Source organism: Notolepis coatsorum (assembly GCF_963971535.1).
Source record: "Notolepis coatsorum genome assembly, chromosome: 12".
Taxonomy (NCBI): domain Eukaryota; kingdom Metazoa; phylum Chordata; class Actinopteri; order Aulopiformes; family Paralepididae; genus Notolepis; species Notolepis coatsorum.
Window position 1 is genome coordinate 30,000,252 of NC_140176.1, and position 21,596 is coordinate 30,021,847.

General features: G+C 43.5%; 1 protein-coding gene across 1 annotated transcript; it reads left to right on the forward strand.

The window, feature by feature from the left end:
• The first annotated feature begins 2,827 nt into the window (after nucleotides 1–2,827).
• LOC311237675 (peptidyl-prolyl cis-trans isomerase FKBP10-like) lies at nucleotides 2,828–17,440 on the forward strand. The gene is made up of 10 exons (XM_084325644.1): nucleotides 2,828–3,210; nucleotides 4,464–4,609; nucleotides 6,744–6,933; nucleotides 7,074–7,219; nucleotides 8,849–9,041; nucleotides 11,542–11,687; nucleotides 12,858–13,047; nucleotides 13,548–13,690; nucleotides 14,289–14,452; nucleotides 15,608–17,440. Exons 1-10 carry the CDS (start codon nucleotides 3,011–3,013, stop codon nucleotides 15,788–15,790), a joined length of 1,701 nt encoding a protein of 566 aa, XP_084181770.1. The 5' UTR covers nucleotides 2,828–3,010; the 3' UTR covers nucleotides 15,791–17,440.
• The last annotated feature ends 4,156 nt before the right edge of the window (nucleotides 17,441–21,596 follow it).

The following is a 21,596-nucleotide window of genomic DNA, read 5'->3' on the forward strand; positions in this document are numbered from 1 at the left end:
GTCTCTGGTGGGAATTGAGGAATTGGACTTGTTGTAGCTTGTGGTGTCTGTGGTCTCGGGTTTCGAACAGCTGTCACAACGGACGGAGCGCGTTTCTTTATTTGGTTTAATTTAAAAGCGCGTGCTGTTATGGACCGGATCACAGTGACAGCTTTTGATTGTATAGATCATTATATTAGCGACAGGCCGACAGCCTTTGTTCTCTATAAATATGATCAATAAATAAATAAATGTTCCTCAAAAAAATATATGTTGTCACGGTAATCTAACATGATCTCGAGAAATTATTAGATTAGATTAGATTCCAATGTATTGTCATCACACAGCACAAGTAATACAATGAAAAGAAGTTTGGCATCCAACCAGAGTGCAAATGTAACAGTAAAGTGCAATAGTAATATACAATGTACAGGAGATTCAACTGGGTATAACATATATAAATTAGTAGTGCTAATCAGATGTATGTATAGAGTTGTAGTATTAATATACTATGTTAGTAGGTCATACTGGCCAGCAGCTTAACTAGTAATCAAGCAATCAATCAATCAATAAATCAACCAATCAATCACTTGAGAGTTGTAGTATTAATATACAGGTATAAAGACACTATGGAAGTAAGTGATACTGGCCAGCAGCGTATAGTAAGTGTAAGTATGGGTAATATAGGTATATATATAGATATAGTATCTACAGATATGTAAAAAGGATTATATGCAGGTATGTACAGACAGATGTGGATATATATAATTTATATGGTAAGAATAAATATTTATATACGGTATATACAGCATTATTATACATGCTATCATACAGAGTTATGGGTTATATGCAGGTGTATAAGTATAGGTATAAGGATTGTATGCAGGTATATTCAGACATATGTGTATATATATATATATATGTGGTAAATATAAATTTAGAAATGTATACGATATGTAGCCTACTATTGTACATGCTCATACAGAGTTATATGGTTGGACTATGAGGTAGGTAGTTAATTATGATTATTATGATTACTAGATTAGTGGTTGGTATGATTACATTAGACCATATGCAGTAGAAATAAGCAAAGCTATTAATATATATATGATATTATATAATAGGGGCAGAGAGGCACTACTGATGACCACTTAAGAGTTCCCAGACTAAATAATATCATGAATGACCACTTAAAGAGTTCCTAAAGAATAAATAATATAATAAATGACCACTTAAAGAGTTCCTAAAGAATAAATAATATAATAAATGACCACTTAAAGAGTTCCCAGACTAAATAATATCACTAATGACCACTTAAAGAAATCCTAAAGAATGAATAATATCATGAATGACCACTTAATAGTTCCCAAACTAAATAATATAATGAATGACGACTTAAAGAGTTCCCAAATAATATCACGAATGACCACTTAAAGAGTTCCTAAAGAATAAATAATATAATAAATTACCACTTAAAGAGTTCCCAAACTAAATAATATCACTAATGCCCACTTAAAGAGTTCCTAAAGAATAAATAATATCATGAATGACCTCAAACTAAATAATATCATGAATGACGACTTAAAGAGTTCCCAAACTAAATAATATCACTAATGACCACTTAGAGTTCCTAAAGACTATAAATAATATAATGAATGACCACTTAAGAGTTCCTAAAGACTAAATAATATCATGAATGACCACTTAAGAGTTCCCAAACTAAATAATATCATGAATGACCACTTAAAGAGTTCCCAAAGACCAAATAATATCATGAATGACCACTTAGGGAGTTCCCAAAGACCAAATAATATCATGAATGACGACTTAAAGAGTTCCTAAAGACTAAATAATATCATGAATGACCACTTAAAGAGTTCCTAAAGACTAAATAATATCATGAATGACCACTTAAGAGTTCCCAAAGAATAAATAATATCACGAATGACGACTTAAAGAGTTCCCAGATTAAATAATATCATGAATGACCATTTAAGAGTTCCCAAAGTCTAAATAATATCATGAATGACCACTTAGAGTTCTCAGACTAAATAATATCATGAATGACCATGCAGAACAGCTGATTTTTTGTTCCATCCTAATACATTTATAATTTGACTGCATGTTCCATTTTATAAACGACTTGTTTGAATAATTTCAACCCACACAGTCCAGATTAGTGTTCAGAGCAAACTGACAATGACATGTTTTCACTGACTTTTGTGGACATTAATTTACGTACAGCAGCAGAATGCCACGAGTTCTCAGGGCACGAAGCTATTGTCCTTGGCCAGCCCAGAATCTATAGAGTTGGTGTCGTCACGTCAGTCCCTCTGACTGTACTCAGACACACGTAGAGGCGCGGAATTAATCTTCCATCTATTTCATGTGACCAGAACTCGCTTGGACCTCATCACCTAAACGTCACTTCCCACTGTTGTAATCTGAGATTCATTCTAGATTCTACTGTATGCTCGCGGACGGGAAGCGATGCGCGAACACAGCGAACAGACTGCGTGGAGCTGTTCTTTTGCCGCCCGTGCGTAAAAGTAGTACGTCGTCCGACATCAAGCACCGTTTATTTTACAAACACTTTGCATGTGGGTTTGAGGAGGCTGGCGTTATTATATAACAGACCTCCTGGGTCTGACCCCGATCAACCCCGTCCCTCGGAACGACCCCTACAGGCCGCGCCGCGCACCCTAGACCTCTACCGCGCCGCGCGCCGCGCACCCTATTGCCGCGCACCCTAGACCAAAACCGCTACCGCGCCGCGCACCCTGCGCGCACACAGAGACCCCTACAGGCGGCGCCGCGCACCCCGTCTATAACCAGGCTGTGACTGGAGACTGTCCACGTTTACAACATTCCTCCTCGGCGTCGCAGCTTCAGCACAGAACAGAACCCTTTTCGTCTCCAGGTCTTTTGCGTAAAGTGCGCGTCATCGTGTGTGTGAGTGCAGGACACGGCTGCAGGCTTCAGGGTTTAGTTTATTAATCTCCTCTTTAAGTTTCCCAGTACTTCTTTCGCGATGTTTGCAAACTGTATTTTAGTTGTTCTCCTCAATGCGTGGTCTTCGTCCGTGAAGTGCAACCCCAACCCGGGTCCCGGAGAGGTGGCGGTGGACAGATACTCCATGCCCGAGGTCTGCTCCAGGGAGGTGAAGATAGGAGATTATGTTCGCTATCACTATAACGTCACGTTTCTCGACGGAAAGACGTTTGATTCGAGGTGAGTTTGTTGCTTTTTAATCGAATCGTAGACATGTGAATGGCTGTGGATTTGCACTTCTTTATCGAAAATCAATGCAATGCATTATAAGTTTCTTGTAATACTTTTACCCTTTAACGCCGAGTGCGTAGTAAGTAACTGTGGCATCACTACTGTATTCGATATGGCCTCGTTTGCGCGTCAATTCGTACTACTTTTGAAGTATGCTGGTGAACATCCCAAGCGTTCTTTACACGTATGCATGATTTTCAGAGTAGCTTGATAGCTGAGGATGCTGTTGCAGCCCCTTAAAGGCACAGCTCTGCTTTTTGGAACCCTAGGCCTGTTTCTTGCTCATCGATTGTGATGTTGATCAGTAGAAACCTTTCTCGTCATCCCAATCCAACAGCGTGGACTGGATACTATACCGATCAACGTCATCTTTGTTCAGTAGGCCCATGGTTCAACTATCCTGTAAATCAGTGCTTCCCAATCCTCTCCTCGAAGCACCCCAGCCCAGCCGTTCAATGTATTTGTTAAATTCCACCACCAGCACACCTGATTCAACTTAACTAGCCCTTTATTAGTTGAATCGGGTGTGCTGGTGGGGGAATTGAACAAATACACAGAACGGCTGGGGTGCCTCGAGGAGAGGTTTGAGAACCACTGCTGTAAATCACTGCATGTTCTCTACCTGGTGACTCTGTCTCCCTCTCATGGCCTGGACCTCTACCTGTCTCTCTCTCTCATGGCCTGGACCTCTACCTGTCTCCCTCTCATGGCCTGGACCTCTACCTGTCTCTCTCTCTCATGGCCTGGACCTCTACCTGTCTCTCTCTCATGGCCTGAACCTCTACCTGTCTCTCTCTCTCTCATGGCCTGCACCTCTACCTGTCTCTCATGGCCTGAACCTCTACCTGTCTCTCTCTCATGGCCTGGACCTCTACCTGTCTCTCTCTCATGGCCTGAACCTCTACCTGTCTCTCTCTCTCATGGCCTGGACCTCTACCTGTCTCTCTCTCATGGCCTGAACATCTACCTGTCTCTCTCTCTCATGGCCTGGACCTCTACCTGTCTCTCTCTCATGGCCTGAACCTCTACCTGTCTCTCTCTCATGGCCTGAACCTCTACCTGTCTCTCTCTCATGGCCTGAACTTCTACCTGTCTCTCTCTCATGGCCTGAACCTCTACCTGTCTCTCTCTCATGGCCTGAACTTCTACCTGTCTCTCTCTCATGGCCTGAACCTCTACCTGTCTTACTGTCTCCCTCACAGCCACCAGAGAGGAGTAGCTACGGTCGGTCTGATAGGTGAAGGTCGGCTGATCGCGGGCATTGAGAAAGGCCTGGAGGGAATGTGTCCCAACGAGCGGAGGAAGGTCACTGTACCCCCTCACCTGGCCTATGGCAGTGCTGGTGTAGGTAAGTCACTGTACTGTACCCCCTCACCTGGCCTATGGCAGCGCTGGTGTAGGTAAGTCACTGTACTGTACCCCCTCACCTGGCCTATGGCAGCGCTGGTGTAGGTAAGTCACTGTGCTGTACCCCCTCACCTGGCCTATGGCAGCACTGGTGTAGGTAAGTCACTGTGCTGTACCCCCTCACCTGGACACCTGAACCAAATGATCCACCAAGTTCAACGATAAGATAAGATGTTCCTTTATTGATCCCTTGGGGAAATTCGGGCATCATAGCAGCCTGAGGGATGGGGGAGGGGAGGTACAGGTATGGGCAGCGTAATGGAAGAAAGACTATATATAGGCAATACAATTTAATCTGAATATAAAATATGAGACAATTAAACGGTATAAACAAAGGTGCAGATGAGGGTCTGTATGCCATATCTATCGTAATATACATTGCAATAAATATAGGCAATAATAAAATATAAACTATGAATAAAAGTAAATTGTATACATAAGCTGTAGATGAGGGTCAGTCCATGCAGGTTTTAGTGGTTAAGAGTCGAGACATTTCTAATAGTTCTCAAGTTCTGCAGCCGTCTCTGCCACCACCTCTAGTTTGACCAGTTTGACTCACCGCCACTAGCCTTCCTCACCAGCGTGTTCAGTTTGACTCGCCACAGAGCTAGTCTTCCTCACCAGCTTGTTCAGTTTGACTCGCCACAGAGCTAGTCTTCCTCACCAGCGTGTTCAGTTTGACTCGCCACAGAGCTAGTCTTCCTCACCAGCGTGTTCAGTTTGACTCACCACAGAGCTAGTCTTCCTCACCAGCTTGTTCAGTTTGACTCACCACAGAGCTAGCCTTCCTCACCAGCTTGTTATGATGGATAGGGCATACAAACCCTCATCTGCACCTTGTTTATACTGTTTAATTGTCTCATATTTTATATTAAATTGTATTGCCTATATTTATGTCTCTCTTCTATTACCCTGCCCATACCTGTGCCTCCCCTCCCCCCACCGTCATGCTCAGATTCCTTTATTAAGCCATATGTGTAACCACATTGGTAATTGTCTCAGCGTTACAGAGTATGCATTTTTCCATACATTTTCTTTTCACATAACGGCAACAACAGACATAGGACAAAGGCCGTGCAGGATTAATCATTTGAATAAATATATATAAATAAAGTCTATAAAGTGTAATGCTGATATGGATCAATAAAGGAATATTTCGTTGAGCTGATGGATCATTTGGTCCAGGTGGCCAGGTGAGGTGGATGACCGGTACCGGTAAATGACACTGGCTACTACAGACTGGTAAAACGACTGCAGCAGCCTATTATACACATTGAAGGACCCGAGTCTCCTCAGGAAGAACAGCCTGCTCTGTCCCTTCCTGTAGAGGGCCTCTGTGTTGTCCTGCTCTGTCCCTTCCTGTAGAGGGCCTCTGTGTTGTCCTGCTCTGTCCCTTCCTGTAGAGGGCCTCTGTGTTGTCCTGCTCTGTCCCTTCCTGTAGAGGGTCTCTGTGTTGTCCTGCTCTGTCCCTTCCTGTAGAGGGCCTCTGTGTTGTCCTGCTCTGTCCCTTCCTGTAGAGGGCCTCTGTTGTCCTGCTCTGTCCCTTCCTGTAGAGGGCCTCTGTGTTGTCCTGCTCTGTCCCTTCCTGTAGAGGGCCTCTGTTGTCCTGCTCTGTCCCTTCCTGTAGAGGGCCTCTGTGTTGTCCTGCTCTGTCCCTTTCTGTATAGGGCCTCTGTGTTGTCCTGCTCTGTCCCTTCCTGTAGAGGGCCTCTGTTGTCCTGCTCTGTCCCTTCCTGTAGAGGGCTGCTGTGTTGTTCTGCTCTGTCCCTTCCTGTAGAGGGCCTCTGTGTTGTCCTGCTCTGTCCCTTCCTGTAGAGGGCCTCTGTGTTGTCCTGCTCTGTCCCTTCCTGTAGAGGGCCGCTGTGTTGTTATGCTCTGTCCCTTCCTATAGAGACATCTGTGTTGTCCGACCAGTCTAGTTTGTTCAGGTGAACTCCAAGGAACTTGTAGGTCTCCACCAACTCCACCTCATCCCGAGCTGATGTTCAAACCAAGTGAAAAACTGTGTTTCCATATGTTTATTTTACCATTATTGGAGCTCCTTGTTGAAACGTTGATCGTCTTTGTCCCACTAGGAGATGTGGTCCCTGCAGACACAACCTTGGTGTTCGACGTTCACCTGTTGGACGTGTGGAACAAGGCTGACCTGGTTGTCACCAAATCCGTTGTCAATCCCAAACTCTGCAAGCGCTCCGTGATGAGGACCGACTTTGTACGTTACCATTACAACGGAACCCTGCTGGACGGGACGCTGTTTGATTCCAGGTGAACTGAGGACCAACCAGAGGCTGAATAAATAGGCCTACCTTCTTTACAAAACCAGATATTTACTGTTTAATGACGAGTCATCATGTCATTGTGTGTGTGTGTGGGTCTGACTCTGTGCTTGTATGAGCCCTACTCAGTTACATCAGGAAGCAGACACACGACTCCTTAGTAGGAGAGGGATGGCTGATCAAGGGCATGGATGAGGGCCTACTGGGGATGTGTGTGGGTGAGATCCGGAACATCATCATCCCCCCCTTCAAGGGCTATGGAGAGAAAGGACTGGGTGAGTAGGCTGAGTTACACAGCAGGTCTCAAACTCGGTCATAATATTACCATCTTCAGGGACCACTTCTGTTAGATTAGATTACATTAAAATGTAGTGTCATCATACAGCACAAGTACAGTAATGAAAAGAGGTTTGGCATCCTCATGCAAATGTAACAGTAAAACCAGTAAAACCATCTACAACTACAGTAGATGGTTCCCATAGATCCCAACTATAGTAGAGAGTTCCCATAGATCCCAACTATAGTAGATAGTTCCCATAGATCCCAACTATAGTAGAGAGTTCCCATAGATCCCAACTATAGTAGAGAGTTCCCATAGATCCCAACTATAGTAGAGAGTTCCCATAGATCCCAACTATAGTAGAGAGTTCCCATAGATCCCAACTGTAGTAGATGGTTCCCATAGATCCCAACTATAGTAGAAAGTTCCCATAGATCCCAACTATAATAGATAGTTACCATAGATCCCAACTATAGTAGAGAGTTACCATAGATCCCAACTATAGTAGATGGCTCCCATAGATCACAACTGTAGTAGATGGCTCCCATAGATCACAACTGTAGTAGATGGCTCCCATAGATCACAACTGTAGTAGATGGCTCCCATAGATCACAACTGTAGTAGATGGCTCCCGTATACAGTATATCAAGCTGTTACTGTTATTTTTGTTAAAACATGTACATCAGGCGGTCACTTTCATCCACTTGAATTACATGAATTCTCCATTCATAGACAGTCATAAATAGTCTTGTAATTTTTAACATACAATTTTTCAAATTTAAAGTTTTTTTATCAGCACAAAACTATCAACTGTGGGGAGAAACTCTGTATTGGCCGTTAAAAACAGTCAAACTGGAGTTGAAACAACAGGCCTTTATTTATGCTTCTACCTGAAATGGGTATTTTCCACTCGCACCATTTTGAGTCCCAAATTCGATTAAATTGCATTTTTGCTAGGAGGGACACAGAATGGCTGCAGACTGGCATTATGACATCATGTTAGTTATTCCTAAAATATTACACACTAAGGGATAATACCAGACGAGCTGTACATGATCATATTTTGGTCATGGACAAGGTGGAGCCATTAATATTAATGTTAGTGTGCAGCTTATCTCACTTATACCAAAATCGATTTAAAATAAAGAGCATTTGACATTTGTGGGACCCTCTCGAAAACGAGATACTGTATCTCAATGTGGTTTTCCCAATAAAAGAATTTCAATATATTTACAGTAGGAATCTGAATAATACCTGGAACTAGTTTGTTGTTTGTTGTCATCAGAAAGCTAATGTTATGCTAGCAGGCCTTATGGTCGCTGTGAATATGATGTAACTATGTTCAACAAAAAGCTGCTTTTGGAGCTCTGAAGAATCCCACAATTATATTATTGCACCTTAATTAAGAAATGCCACCTATTCTGTTCTAGCCTAACTTAGCCTAGCTGTTGGCCAAACACCCCTCTCCTAGAGTTTTAAGCTAGGCTAGTGGTCCACTTCCATTCATTTGTGCTAAGCTAGGCTAGCTTGCAGCCGGATAGCTTTCAAAGCTGTGTGTGAAGCTCCTGAATCGATCCAATTGAACGTCCCTTGACCCCACCAACCCCCCCCCCCTCCCCCCCAGACACAGCGGACATCCCACCCCAGGCCACCTTGGTGTACGACGTGCTGCTGGTGGACATTCACAACCCCAAGGACAACATCACGGTGGAGGATCAGGTGGTGCCCGAGGCGTGCTCCAGAAGGTCTGTGTCCGGAGACTACATGCGCTACCATTACAACGGATCCTTCCTGAACGGAGTCACCTTCGATACCAGGTCAGCTCCTAGTCACCTTTTTTTATTTTTTTTTTTTTTTATCTTTTCCCCCCTCCTTTTCCCGATTTTTCTCCCATCCCACTGTTAGTCGTTATGCCAATTCCCAACCCCCTTCCTGGTTGTTGCGCACCCCCCCCACTGTTGGTCCGGGAGGCCGGAGACTGTCGCATGCTTTCCGCCGACACATGTGCAGCCAGCCGGCAGCCAGCCTGGCAGCGCAGATTCTCACCGGGAGAGTGTAACGTGTGGAAGGTCACACTACCTTTCTCCAGATCCTACCCTCGCTGTGCAGGCGCCCCGACCGAACTGTAGGGGTCGCTGTCCACAATGCCCAGGACCCACCCACGGCTCCCCTCCCCCTAACTCAGCCAAACGAGTTAGTATAGCGATCAGCCCGAGCCAAGGCAATGCTGACTCTCCAGGAGTCGAGACCGCAGCCTCTTGCATTGGTGACAAGCACAATCTCCGCTACGCCACCTGACCGCCCACCTCTAGTCACCTTTGATACCAGGTCAGCTCCTAGTCATCTTTGATACCAGGTCAGCTCCTAGTCACCTCTAGTCACCTTTGATACCAGGTCAGCTCCTAGTCATCTTTGATACCAGGTCAGCTCCTAGTCACCTCTAGTCACCTTTGATACCAGGTCAGCTCCTAGTCATCTTTGATACCAGGTCAGCTGCTAGTCACCTCTAGTCACCTTTGATACCAGGTCAGCTCCTAGTCACCTCTAGTCACCTTTGATACCAGGTCAGCTCCTAGTCACCTCTAGTCATCTTTGATACCAGGTCAGCTCCTAGTCACCTCTAGTCACCTTTGATACCAGGTCAGCTCCTAGTCACCTCTAGTCATCTTTGATACCAGGTCAGCTCCTAGTCACCTCTAGTCACCTTTGATACCAGGTCAGCTCCTAGTCACCTTTGATACCAGGTCAGCTGCTAGTCATCTTTGATACCAGGTCAGCTCCTAGTCATCTTTGATACCAGGTCAGCTCCTAGTCACCTTTGATACCAGGTCAGCTCCTAGTCACCTTTGATACCAGGTCAGCTCCTAGTCACCTTTGATACCAGGTCAGCTCCTAGTCATCTTTGATACCAGGTCAGCTCCTAGTCACCTCTAGTCACCTTTGATACCAGGTCAGCTCCTAGTCACCTTTGATACCAGGTCAGCTCCTAGTCATCTTTGATACCAGGTCAGCTCCTAGTCACCTCTAGTCACCTTTGATACCAGGTCAGCTCCTAGTCATCTTTGATACCAGGTCAGCTCCTAGTCACCTTTGATACCAGGTCAGCTCCTAGTCACCTTTGATACCAGGTCAGCTCCTAGTCATCTTTGATACCAGGTCAGCTCCTAGTCACCTCTAGTCACCTTTGATACCAGGTCAGCTCCTAGTCACCTCTAGTCACCTTTGATACCAGGTCAGCTCCTAGTCATCTTTGATACCAGGTCAGCTCCTAGTCACCTCTAGTCATCTTTGATACCAGGTCAGCTCCTAGTCACCTTTGATACCAGGTCAGCTCCTAGTCACCTCTAGTCACCTTTGATACCAGGTCAGCTCCTAGTCACCTTTGATACCAGGTCAGCTCCTAGTCACCTCTAGTCATCTTTGATACCAGGTCAGCTCCTAGTCATCTTTGATACCAGGTCAGCTCCTAGTCACCTTTGATACTAGGTCAGCTCCTAGTCATCTTTGATACTAGGTCAGCTCCTAGTCATCTTTGATACCAGGTCAGCTCCTAGTCACCTCTAGTCATCTTTGATACCAGGTCAGCTCCTAGTCACCTCTAGTCATCTTTGATACCAGGTCAGCTGCTAGTCATCTTTGATACCAGGTCAGCTCCTAGTCACCTCTAGTCACCTTTGATACCAGGTCAGCTCCTAGTCATCTTTGATACCAGGTCAGCTCCTAGTCATCTTTGATACCAGGTCAGCTCCTAGTCACCTTTGATACCAGGTCAGCTCCTAGTCACCTCTAGTCACCTTTGATACCAGGTCAGCTCCTAGTCATCTTTGATACCAGGTCAGCTCCTAGTCACCTTTGATACCAGGTCAGCTGCTAGTCACCTTTGATACCAGGTCACCTCTAGTCACCTTTGATACCAGGTCAGCTCCTAGTCACCTTTGATACCAGGTCAGCTCCTAGTCACCTTTGATACCAGGTCAGCTCCTAGTCATCTTTGATACCAGGTCAGCTCCTAGTCACCTTTGATACCAGGTCAGCTCCTAGTCACCTTTGATACCAGGTCAGCTCCTAGTCACCTCTAGTCACCTTTGATACCAGGTCACCTCCTAGTCACCTTTGATACCAGGTCAGCTCCTAGTCACCTCTAGTCATCTTTGATACCAGGTCAGCTCCTAGTCACCTTTGATACCAGGTCAGCTCCTAGTCACCTCTAGTCATCTTTGATACCAGGTCACCTCTAGTCACATTCAACACCAGGTCACCTCTTACTTATATAAATAAAGAACAAGATGTAAATATAAGATGTCTTCCCATCCCCAGCTACCAGAGGAACAGCACGTACAACACGTACATCGGGATGGGCTACGTGATCAGCGGCATGGACCAGGGCCTCATAGGCGTCTGTGTGTCGGAGAGGAGGAGGGTCATCATCCCACCACACCTGGCCTACGGAGAGCAGGGAGCAGGTCAGAGACACGTCCCCAACTGAAGACCCGTCCAATAGTATCACTACTAGCATTATTGTTCTCTAAAACCAATGCAATCATGTAAAGTGACTGTATTAGATCCCTACTGAAGACGAGTACATGTCAAATACTGTTGAGACGAGTCAGAGATGTCCTCTTGACTTGTAAGACAGGGAAAAAAAAGAATAAATGAATAAGTCAAATCAATAATCGCAGGCGATTAGTCTACTTCTCAGCCCAGGGCTCAGTCAAATCAATAATAACGAGTGATTAATAACAAGTGATACAAACAAGTCAGAGCTGTTTGTTCTGGTCAGTATAATTCATGTTAAAACAAGTCTCAGAGCTGTTTGTTCTGGTCAGTATAATTCATCATGTTAAAACAAGTCTCAGAGCTGTTTGTTCTGGTCAGTATAATTCATCATGTTAAAACAAGTCACAGTACTGTTTGTTCTGGTCAGTATAATTCATCATGTTAAAACAAGTCACAGTACCGTTTGTTCTGGTCAGTATAATTCATCATGTTAAAACAAGTCTCAGAGCTGTTTGTTCTGGTCAGTATAATTCATCATGTTAAAACAAGTCACAGTACTGTTTGTTCTGGTCAGTATAATTCATCATGTTAAAATAAGTCACTACCGTTTGTTCTGGTCAGTATAATTCATCATGTTAAAACAAGTCACAGTACCGTTTGTTCTGGTCAGTATAATTCATGTTAAAACAAGTCAAAGCTGTTTGTTCTGATCAGTATAATTCATCATGTTAAAACAAGTTACAGAGCAGTACTGTTTGTTTTGGTCAGTATAACTCATCATGTTAAAACAAGTCAAAGCTGTTTGTTCTGGTCAGTATAATTCATCATGTTAAAACAAGTTACAGAGCTGTTTGTTCTGGTCAGTATAATTCATCATGTTAAAACAAGTTACAGAGCAGTACTGTTTGTTCTGGTCAGTTTAATTCATCATGGGCATCATAGGTTTTCACATAACTACTTTATGAAGTGACAACCATCGCCCCCAGTCTGCCGGAACTAGAACTACTTCCGAGGTGATCGGAACTTTGTGTAGTAATTCCAGGAAAAAGTATGACGCCCATGATCACAATAAGCAGAATTCTCCTTGAAGGTTTGACCGTTAATATATCCCTGCTCTGGTTCCCTGGCGGGTTTAGGCCAGACCATCCCAGGCTCTGCTGTGTTGGTCTTTGACATCCATGTCATTGACTTCCACAACCCCAAGGACACTGTGGAGGTCCGGGTCACCCACAAGCCCGAGGTCTGCAACGAGACCAGCGACGCTGACGACCTGATCCGCTACCATTATAACTGTACCCTGCTGGACGGAACCCCCCTCTTCTCCTCGTGAGTTCCTACACACACATGCATACATAATTATATACATGCATACAGATCTAATTTCATTGCCTATATCTATGTCTTTTTATTATTACCCTGCCCATACCTAAAAAAGTACTGTGACTTTTTAAAGCAGGTTTTACCTATCTGTTTCAAAAGGCCTTTGACTGTGAGCTTTTAATTAAATTTTTTTTCTTGTGATATAAATATATTTTGTGTGCTGTTGTCTTTAATTTTCTGTTTATACTATGTTTTTAACTTTTTTTTTTTTTTTTTTTTTTTTTTTTTGCTAATAATTATTAAATTTAACTGTTTTAACCCTGTAGCACTTTGGGATCCTAGTGAACAAAAAGTGCAATACAAATTCAATTTATTATTATTATTATGTACCTCCCCTCCCCATGCTGCTATGACGCCTGAAATTCCCCACGGGATCAATAAAGGAATATCTGATCTGATCTTATCTGTACAGTTGCTAACGTGCTGCTAACTAAACCTCTCCTCAGACATGACTTTGACAACCTGCAGGATGCAGTGCTTGGTGCGGACAAGGTGATTGACGGCCTGGACGAGGGCCTGCGAGGGATGTGCCAGGGAGAGAAGAGGGTGGTCACCGTGCCTCCTCACCTGGGCCACGGGGAGAAAGGAGGTGGGAGACTCCCTGACCTGCAGCGCTATATACTGTAGAAATAAACCAGAGGCTTAAAGGAACAAGCCAACATGATTGCTTAGGGTGCTATAGTGTCTTCTCCAGAGTCAGACAAGAAGATGGATACCAACATTATGGTGCTTACAGTCTTCTCCAGAGTCAGACAAGAAGATGGATAATAGATACCAACATTATGGTGCTTACCGTCTTCTCTAGAGTCAGACAAGAAGATGGATACCAACATTATGGTGCTTACTGTCTTCTCTAGAGTCAGACAAGAAGATAGATAATAGATACCAACATTATGGTGCTTACCGTCTTCTCTAGAGTCAGACAAGAAGATAGATAATAGATACCAACATTATGGTGCTTACCGTCTTCTCCAGAGTCAGACAAGAAGATGGATGGCAACATTATGGTGCTTACTGTAGAGATACCAACATTATGGTGCCATTTATATCAATCTTCTGTAAGAAGTTAAAATGGTTTATGAATGGACAAAATATGTCCTATTGTCTTCTTCTGTCTGTCTCTAATAGTATCTACATCAGTCCTGTTCTCAACTCTCTCTCTCTCTCTCTAATGTCCTCTGCATCAGTCACTGGAGTTCCTGGCAGTGCTGTGTTGGTGTTTGAGCTGGAGCTGATCAGCCTGGAGAAGGGCGTTCCTCCAGGCTACCTGTTCGTGTGGCTGGGAGAGAGCCCCGCCGAGCTGTTTGAAGCCCTGGACCTCAACAAGGACAAGGAGGTGCCTGAGGCGGAGGTACGCAGTCTGGCAACATTAGAGCCTCTCACCTCTAGGGTTCTGAAGGGTTTACTTCATGACTACGACCCCCAGACTAATATATGATAGGTCAAGGACCCACAGACTAATAAATAATAGGTCAAGGACCCCCAGACTAATATATAATAGGTTAAGGACCCCCAGACTAATAAATAATAGGTCAAGGACCCCCAGACTAATAAATAATAGGTCAAGGACCCCCAGACTAATATATAATAGGTCAAGGACCCCCAGACTAATACATAATAGGTCAAGGACCCCCCACATTGATGTATAATGGGTCAAGGACCCCCACATTTATATATAATGGGTCAAGGACCCCCAGACTAATATATAATAGGTCAAGGACCAGAATAGTCACTACATGCTCTCATTGTGCCAACTTGTAGTTGTTACGAACTGGCTCAAGCTCGCAACAAGAATAGGGAGACACAGGCACAATTTAAGAAATAACAAAGAATTTATTATCAGTAATACAAAGGAGCAGCCAATATATATGATATAGTGTGTGGATGAGTGTATGTGCAGCATGAATGTGTAGGTGTAAAAGCAAAGAAAAGCAACCAAAACAAATGAACCAAAAGTAACAGCCAAATGACCAAAGAACCAAATAAACAACAGACAGCAACCAGACAAACAAAGAACCAAAAACAAATGGGGAGTTCGCCAGAGATCAGAGGCAGCCTCTCTCTGATATCCTGCTGGGACACACCGGCCCAGGTGTGCACCAATTAGCTGACGAGCCTTCCCCAGCTCTGCTCTGCCAGCCAGAGCAGAGGAAGGCTACACAGTGTGGGGGAGGGTCGTCACATAGTGAATGAAATAATAGTGAAATTAAACTCTTTCTCGTGTTGCTGGGGACCCTCTGGAACCCCCTGAAGGACCCTTCGGGGTCCCTAGACCCCACTTTGAGAAGCAGTTTTATTTTTTCTGGCATTGTGTGTAGATTTAAACGGCACCTCAAACAGCACTTAAGTAAATTGTATTATTATTATAAATTTTTTACCAGCCTTCAAAAATGTCGATAATTAATTTCACACTGCAGTGCCCTCTCAGGATGACATCTGACCCCTGCAGTCACACGACACGTTTACTGTGCCACCCTTTGTTTCTCACACCACTTGTTTGTTTTAGTTCGGAGAGTTCATCATGCAGCTGGTGGCAGAGGGCAAAGGTCGTATGAAGCCAGGCATGGACCCCCAGCAGGTCATCTCCGACATGTTTAAAAACCAGGACCGGAACGAAGACGGACTCATCACAGCTGAGGAGCTGAAGCTGAAGGTGGACGAGGACAAGGCCAGACATGAGGAGCTATGATGAGGGACACGCAGGGCTGGGTACCGGGGAGGTACTGGTGAGGGGTGGACGGTGTACTGGTAGCAATGTACCCTTATGGTTTCGGTTTTCTTTTGTTTGTCTTTTATGATTTGCTCCCATCCCCCAATTTAGTCGTTATGCCAATTCCCTTCCTGGTTGTTGCGCTGCCCTACTGTCAGTCTGGGGAGGGTGTAGACTACCACATGCTGCCCTACTGTCAGTCTGAGGAGGGTGTAGACCACCACATGCTGCCCTACTGTCAGTCTGAGGAGGGTGTAGACTACCACATGCTGCCCTACTGTCGGTCTGGAGAGGGTGCACTGTAGACTACCACATACTGCCCTACTGTCGGTCTGGAGAGGGTGTAGACTACCACATGCTGCCCTACTGTCGGTCTGGAGAGGGTGTAGACTACCACATGCTGCTCTACTGTGGGTCTGGGGAGGGTGTAGAGACTACCACATGCTGCCACAGACTACCATGGTTTCTTGGCTGTTGACCTGTTGAGCTTTGGCTACAGACATAACGTCAACCACAAACTGTTGAAACACAAGTACAATAGCTGCACTGTTCAGACCAATAGTGTAGATGGTCTCACAAGAAAAAGAAACATACCATGATGTATATATATCGCTACCGTCCAAAGTTCCATCGTGATATGAAAATCAGGCCATATCGTCCGCCCCTCGTTCTGATGGAGGCTGATGTTGTTACAGTTAGAAGCCCTTTCCTTGTCCACGAAGACTAACTGGCCAATAGGGTCTTAGTCGTCTTGAGATTTATTTTGTCTTGTCTTTTTTTTATTTTATTTTTATACTGAATGAATGACTTGTCGTTGTTGAAAATTGCAAAGTACATCTCTGGCATCAATAATATCCATCAATATGCTGTGAAGGGCAGTAGATTTAAAGAGGTCCTTCATGTAGATGTACATCATGTACTGCATTAATCTGTGGAAGGAAAATAATATGCAATAATGTGTTGAAAATATCAATGACATGTTGGTAAAGAATCACAACAAGATGTCGATGTTTTCTACTCGTTGATGGGTATTTTTTTTCTTGTGAGGAAATGAATTTATTGTTTAATTGTTTAGAAAAGCAAATGACATGTAGAAATGATGCAGTGAATAATTTAATAAATGATGCAGTGAATAATTTAATAGTCATTCAACAAGTCGGTATCGAAACATTTAATATACAGGCTGTCATTCATCGAGTCAGTATTGAAACATTTCAACGAGTCAGTATTGAAACATTTAATATACAGACTGTTATTCAATGAGTCGGTATTGAAACATTTCAGAACTCAAAACAATACTCAGCCCTACAGACACACGCACACACAGACGCATACGCACACACACAGACGCACACACATCTCTCTCAGGGATGATGGACCGAAATGCCTTAAAGATATTCAAGGAGACTTGTTCTCCAATGTTCCAGCGTCATGTTGTTTCTGTTCCACAAGGAGAGGAAAACAGAGGAGGGTATTTTTTTTCTTTTTTCTTTTTTAAATAGTTTTGTGTTGTGATTGGTTGTCTGATAAAAGTGGTGTTTTTAGAGCAGCTGTTTTGAGAAGAACTTCTTAACAAGCACCTTTTATTTGTCCCTGATGTTCACAGAATTAAAATGTATTTAAGGAAAATGTCGTTTTGTTTGAGTTCTTGTTCACCTGTGCAGAAATATATCCTGTGAATGAATGAATGAAAACTTTCTTTAACAGATTGCAGAATGGGTGAATGAATGAATGAAAACTTTAACAGATTGCAGAATGGGTACAGTACAGTACAGCTCAATACATACAATTGTTAAGGGGATGCAGACCAGAGAAAGACTTTCGTCTTGTTTACATCAGGGTCCCCCATTTTCAATTCATCGTAACATATATGACATACATGACATACAGATAGACCGTACTGCTACATCTATACATTTATGACATACCAGATTTGCAATTACAGTACTGTTTGTGATACAAAAAGAGTCCAGAAAGAAAAGAGTATATACATTAGGCGTAGAAACTGTACATTGGATTGGGTAGGTGGGGGTGGGGGGGACTGTACATTGGAGGTGGTTGGGGGGGGGGGGGGGGTTGGGTAGGAGTGGGGGGGGGGGGGGGGTTGGGTAGGAGGGGTGGGTGGGGGACACTGTACAACTGTACAAACAACACTGTACATTGGATTATTGACAAGACCATACTTGGTAATTTACTGTACATTGGAGGGGGTTGTGTTCGGACATTTACAGGGGCCAGTTTCGAGTTGCAGTCTCCCTTAGGTGTTTTTTGAGAGTGTTTTTGAAAGTGGGTAGTGATTCACATTCCTTTACAGCTTTGGGTAGGGCGTTCCACATTGATGTGGCATAATTGCGAAACGTGTTTAGTCCCTTGTTTGAGCCGAATCTGGGTTTAACATGATTTGTGGAGCTCCCTCTGGTGTTGTGATCGTGGTATTCACTGACCTTTGGGAAGTATTTAGTCATGTACATGGGTACCTTGGTCGTGTAGTGTATCTTGTAGACCAGGCCCATTGCAAGTTGCTGTACTCTGTCGTCTACTCTAAGCCATCCTAGGTTGTCAAAGTGGGCAGGGGTGAGGTGGGTTCTAGGAGTAAGGTCAAGCAGTAGTCTGACCAGTTTGTTTTGAGATGTTTGTAATTTTGTTTTTAGCGCCTTTGAGGTGCTTTGGTACCATGAGGTGCAAGCATAGTCGTAGTACCCTTGAATGAGTGCTCCTGCTAGAGTCTTCAGGGTATTCTTGTTTACCAGTGAGGAGATCCGGTACAAGAAACGAGTTCGTTGGTTGACTTTTTTTATTACATTGGATGCCATTTTGTCACAGGAAAGATTTTCCTCTAGGATGGAACCCAGGTAGGTAATATCTTCTTTCCTTGTGACAATATTGTCACCCACTGTAACTGAGAAGCCGTCGGTCTTGCTGAGTTTGTTATTTGAACCGAAGAGAATGGACTCTGTTTTGTCCATGTGTAATGATAGTTTGTTATCAGCGAGCCATATGCAGATTTTGCTTAGTTCTGAGCTGAGGGTTTTTTTCAACCTGTAACTTGTTTTTGTCAGAGACCAGCAGGGCTGAGTCGTCCGCAAACAGGAACAAGTTGCAGTCACAAGCTGACGACATGTCATTTGCATAAATTAGGAACAGTAGCGGACCTAGTATGCTTCCTTGTGGAACACCACAGTTTACTGTGAGGGGGGGGGATAGGGTACCGTTTACCTCCACCATCTGCTTTCTCCCCTCCAGGTAGGATTGCATCCAGCTCACTGATAGACTATCAAAACCAATTGCTTTTAGCTTGTCAATCAGAATGGTGTGATTGACAGTGTCGAAGGTCTTTTGTAGGTCCAGCATGACCATGCCGCAGTATTTGCCCGCGTCCACCTCTTGTTTGATGTGGTCGTTTAAATAGAGAAGGCATGTGTCAGTGGAGTGGGATGTTCTGAAGCCAGATTGGAATTCGTAGATTAGATTTTTTTCCGCAAGGTATTTTTCGACCTGTTCGTATACAATTTTTTCCATGACTTTCGAGATGGAGGTAAGGATAGAAACAGGGCGGTAGTTGCCTGGGTCTAACAATACAGTACGGCTCAATACATACAATTGTTAAAGGGATGCAGACCAGAGAAAGACGTTTGTCTTGTTTACATCAGGGTCCCCCATTTTCAATTCATAGTGACATTTATGACATACAGGTATTTAGTACTGTTACATTTGTGACATACGATATGCAAATATACAGTACTTTTACCCATAGATCCTGACAGAGTATATACATATGATGGGGAGGGGACTGTACATTAGGAGGGGGTGGGTGGGAGAAAAATATACATATACGGTGGGGAGAGAATATATACATATGGTGGGGAGGAGACTGTACATTAGGGGGGGGTGGGTGGGAGAGAAATATACATACGGTGGGGAGAGAATATATACATGCGGTGGGGAGGAGACTGTCTATTAGGAGGGGGTGGGGGGGTTTGGACATTTACGGTGGCCAGTTTCGAATTGCAGCCTCCCGTAGGTGCTCTTTTAGAGCGGTTTTGAATGTGGGTAGTGATTCACATTCCTTTACAGCTTTGGGTAGGGCGTTCCACATTGATGTGGCATAATTGCTAAACGTGTTTAGTCCCTTGTTTTAGCCGAATCTGGGTTTAACATGATTTGTTGAGCTTCCTCTGGTGTCGTGGTATTCACTGACCTTTGGGAAGTATTTTGACATGTACATGGGTACCTTAGTCGTATAGTGTATCTTGTAGACCAGGCCCACTGCAAGTTGCTGTACTCTGTCGTCTACTCTAAGCCATGCATTCAATGATTTTATCACACATTGAGTACTGTTTTATCAACTGGTCTCTTTCATATGTCACTACTCTTACACCAATAGAATTACTCTACAAAAAAGCCATAAAAGTATTTGATAGGAAACCAAATTCATTTCACCACTGTAATATCTTAGAAAAACATAACATGCTAAGTTTCAAGAATTTCCAAGTTTTCAAATATACTTGCTTCATGTACACGGTTCTGCATGGACTTGCCCCTCCCCCATTGAATGAGTTCATCCAACAAAAAGGAGACACTGGCATTACCACCAGGGCCATCAGTAGAGGGGACTGTAAGGTGCCTTTTCGGTATACTACCTTTGCAAAAACTGTGTTCTCTGTTAAAGGTCGGTAACTACTGGAATAGCCTACCAGTTGCGATTAGAGAGTGCCCCACATACTCCATGTTCAAGACCCATCTTAAACTGCATCTCAAGGCAAACCAGAACTGTGATCATTTTTAATCTAATTTAGTTATGTAACTTGTTTCTTGTTTTTATTGTTGTTTTTTATCATTGATTGTCACAATGCTTTTACCTTAAAGAAAGAGTTTTTTACGTCTCCTGTTTAGGGACTACAGGTGTAAATTAGCTCTTGCTACAACCCTGCATGTCTACATTTTGTATTTTGTACTTGATGTTCATTGACATGTGTTGTCCCTACCAAATAAACTATCAAATCAAATCAAATCAAATCAAACCATCCTAGGTTGTCAAAGTGGGCAGGGGTGAGGTGGGTTCTAGGGGTAAGGTCAAGTAGAAATCTGACCAGTTTGTTTTGTGATGTTTGTAATCTTGTTTTAGCGCCTTTGAGGTGCAAGCATAGTCGTAGTACCCTTGAATGAGTGCTCCTGCCAGAGTCTTCAGGGTATTCTTGTTTACCAGAGAGGAGATCCGGTATAAGAATCTAGTTCGTTGGTTGACTTTTTTTATTACCTTGGATGCCATTTTGTCACAGGAAAGATTTGCCTCTAGGATGGAACCTAGGTATGAAATTTCATCTTTCCTTGTGACAATATTGTCACCCACTGTAACTGAGAAGCCGTCGGTCTTGCTGAGTTTGTTATTTGATCCGAAGAGAATGGACTCTGTTAATAAAGTTTTCAGTTTTTTTTTTTTGGCGTCGAATTGAATTTTATTATGCATTCGAATTGTTTTATTAAAACTGCATTTTTATTTCGCATAGGTAAATTCGGAGCAAAGAAATTCAGATACATGATTTTCAAAGTATTTATTTGCAATGCTATAAATTCGGTGTCTGAAACTATAAATGCGGGTGTCTGAAATAATTCAGATACAAAAATGCGGTGTCTGAAAAAATTCAGATACATGTTTTCAAATTCAGATACATGTTTTCAAAGTTATTATTTTCAATGCTATAAATGCGGTGTCTAATTAAATTCAAATACTTCTGGCACTCATTTGCTTCCATACAAGTTGCAGTCACAAGCTGACGACATGTCA

What these genes read in the sequence shown, in the direction of transcription:
- LOC311237675 (XM_084325644.1), top strand. Translation starts at nt 3,011, where the DNA reads ATGTTTGCAAACTGTATTTTAGTTGTTCTCCTCAATGCGTGGTCTTCG. An exon ending in GGGACGCTGTTTGATTCCAG is followed by an intron (nt 6,934 to 7,073) that starts GTGAACTGAGGA and finishes AGCCCTACTCAG; the next exon opens with TTACATCAGGAAGCAGACAC. An exon ending in CTACGGAGAGCAGGGAGCAG is followed by an intron (nt 11,688 to 12,857) that starts GTCAGAGACACG and finishes TGGCGGGTTTAG; the next exon opens with GCCAGACCATCCCAGGCTCT.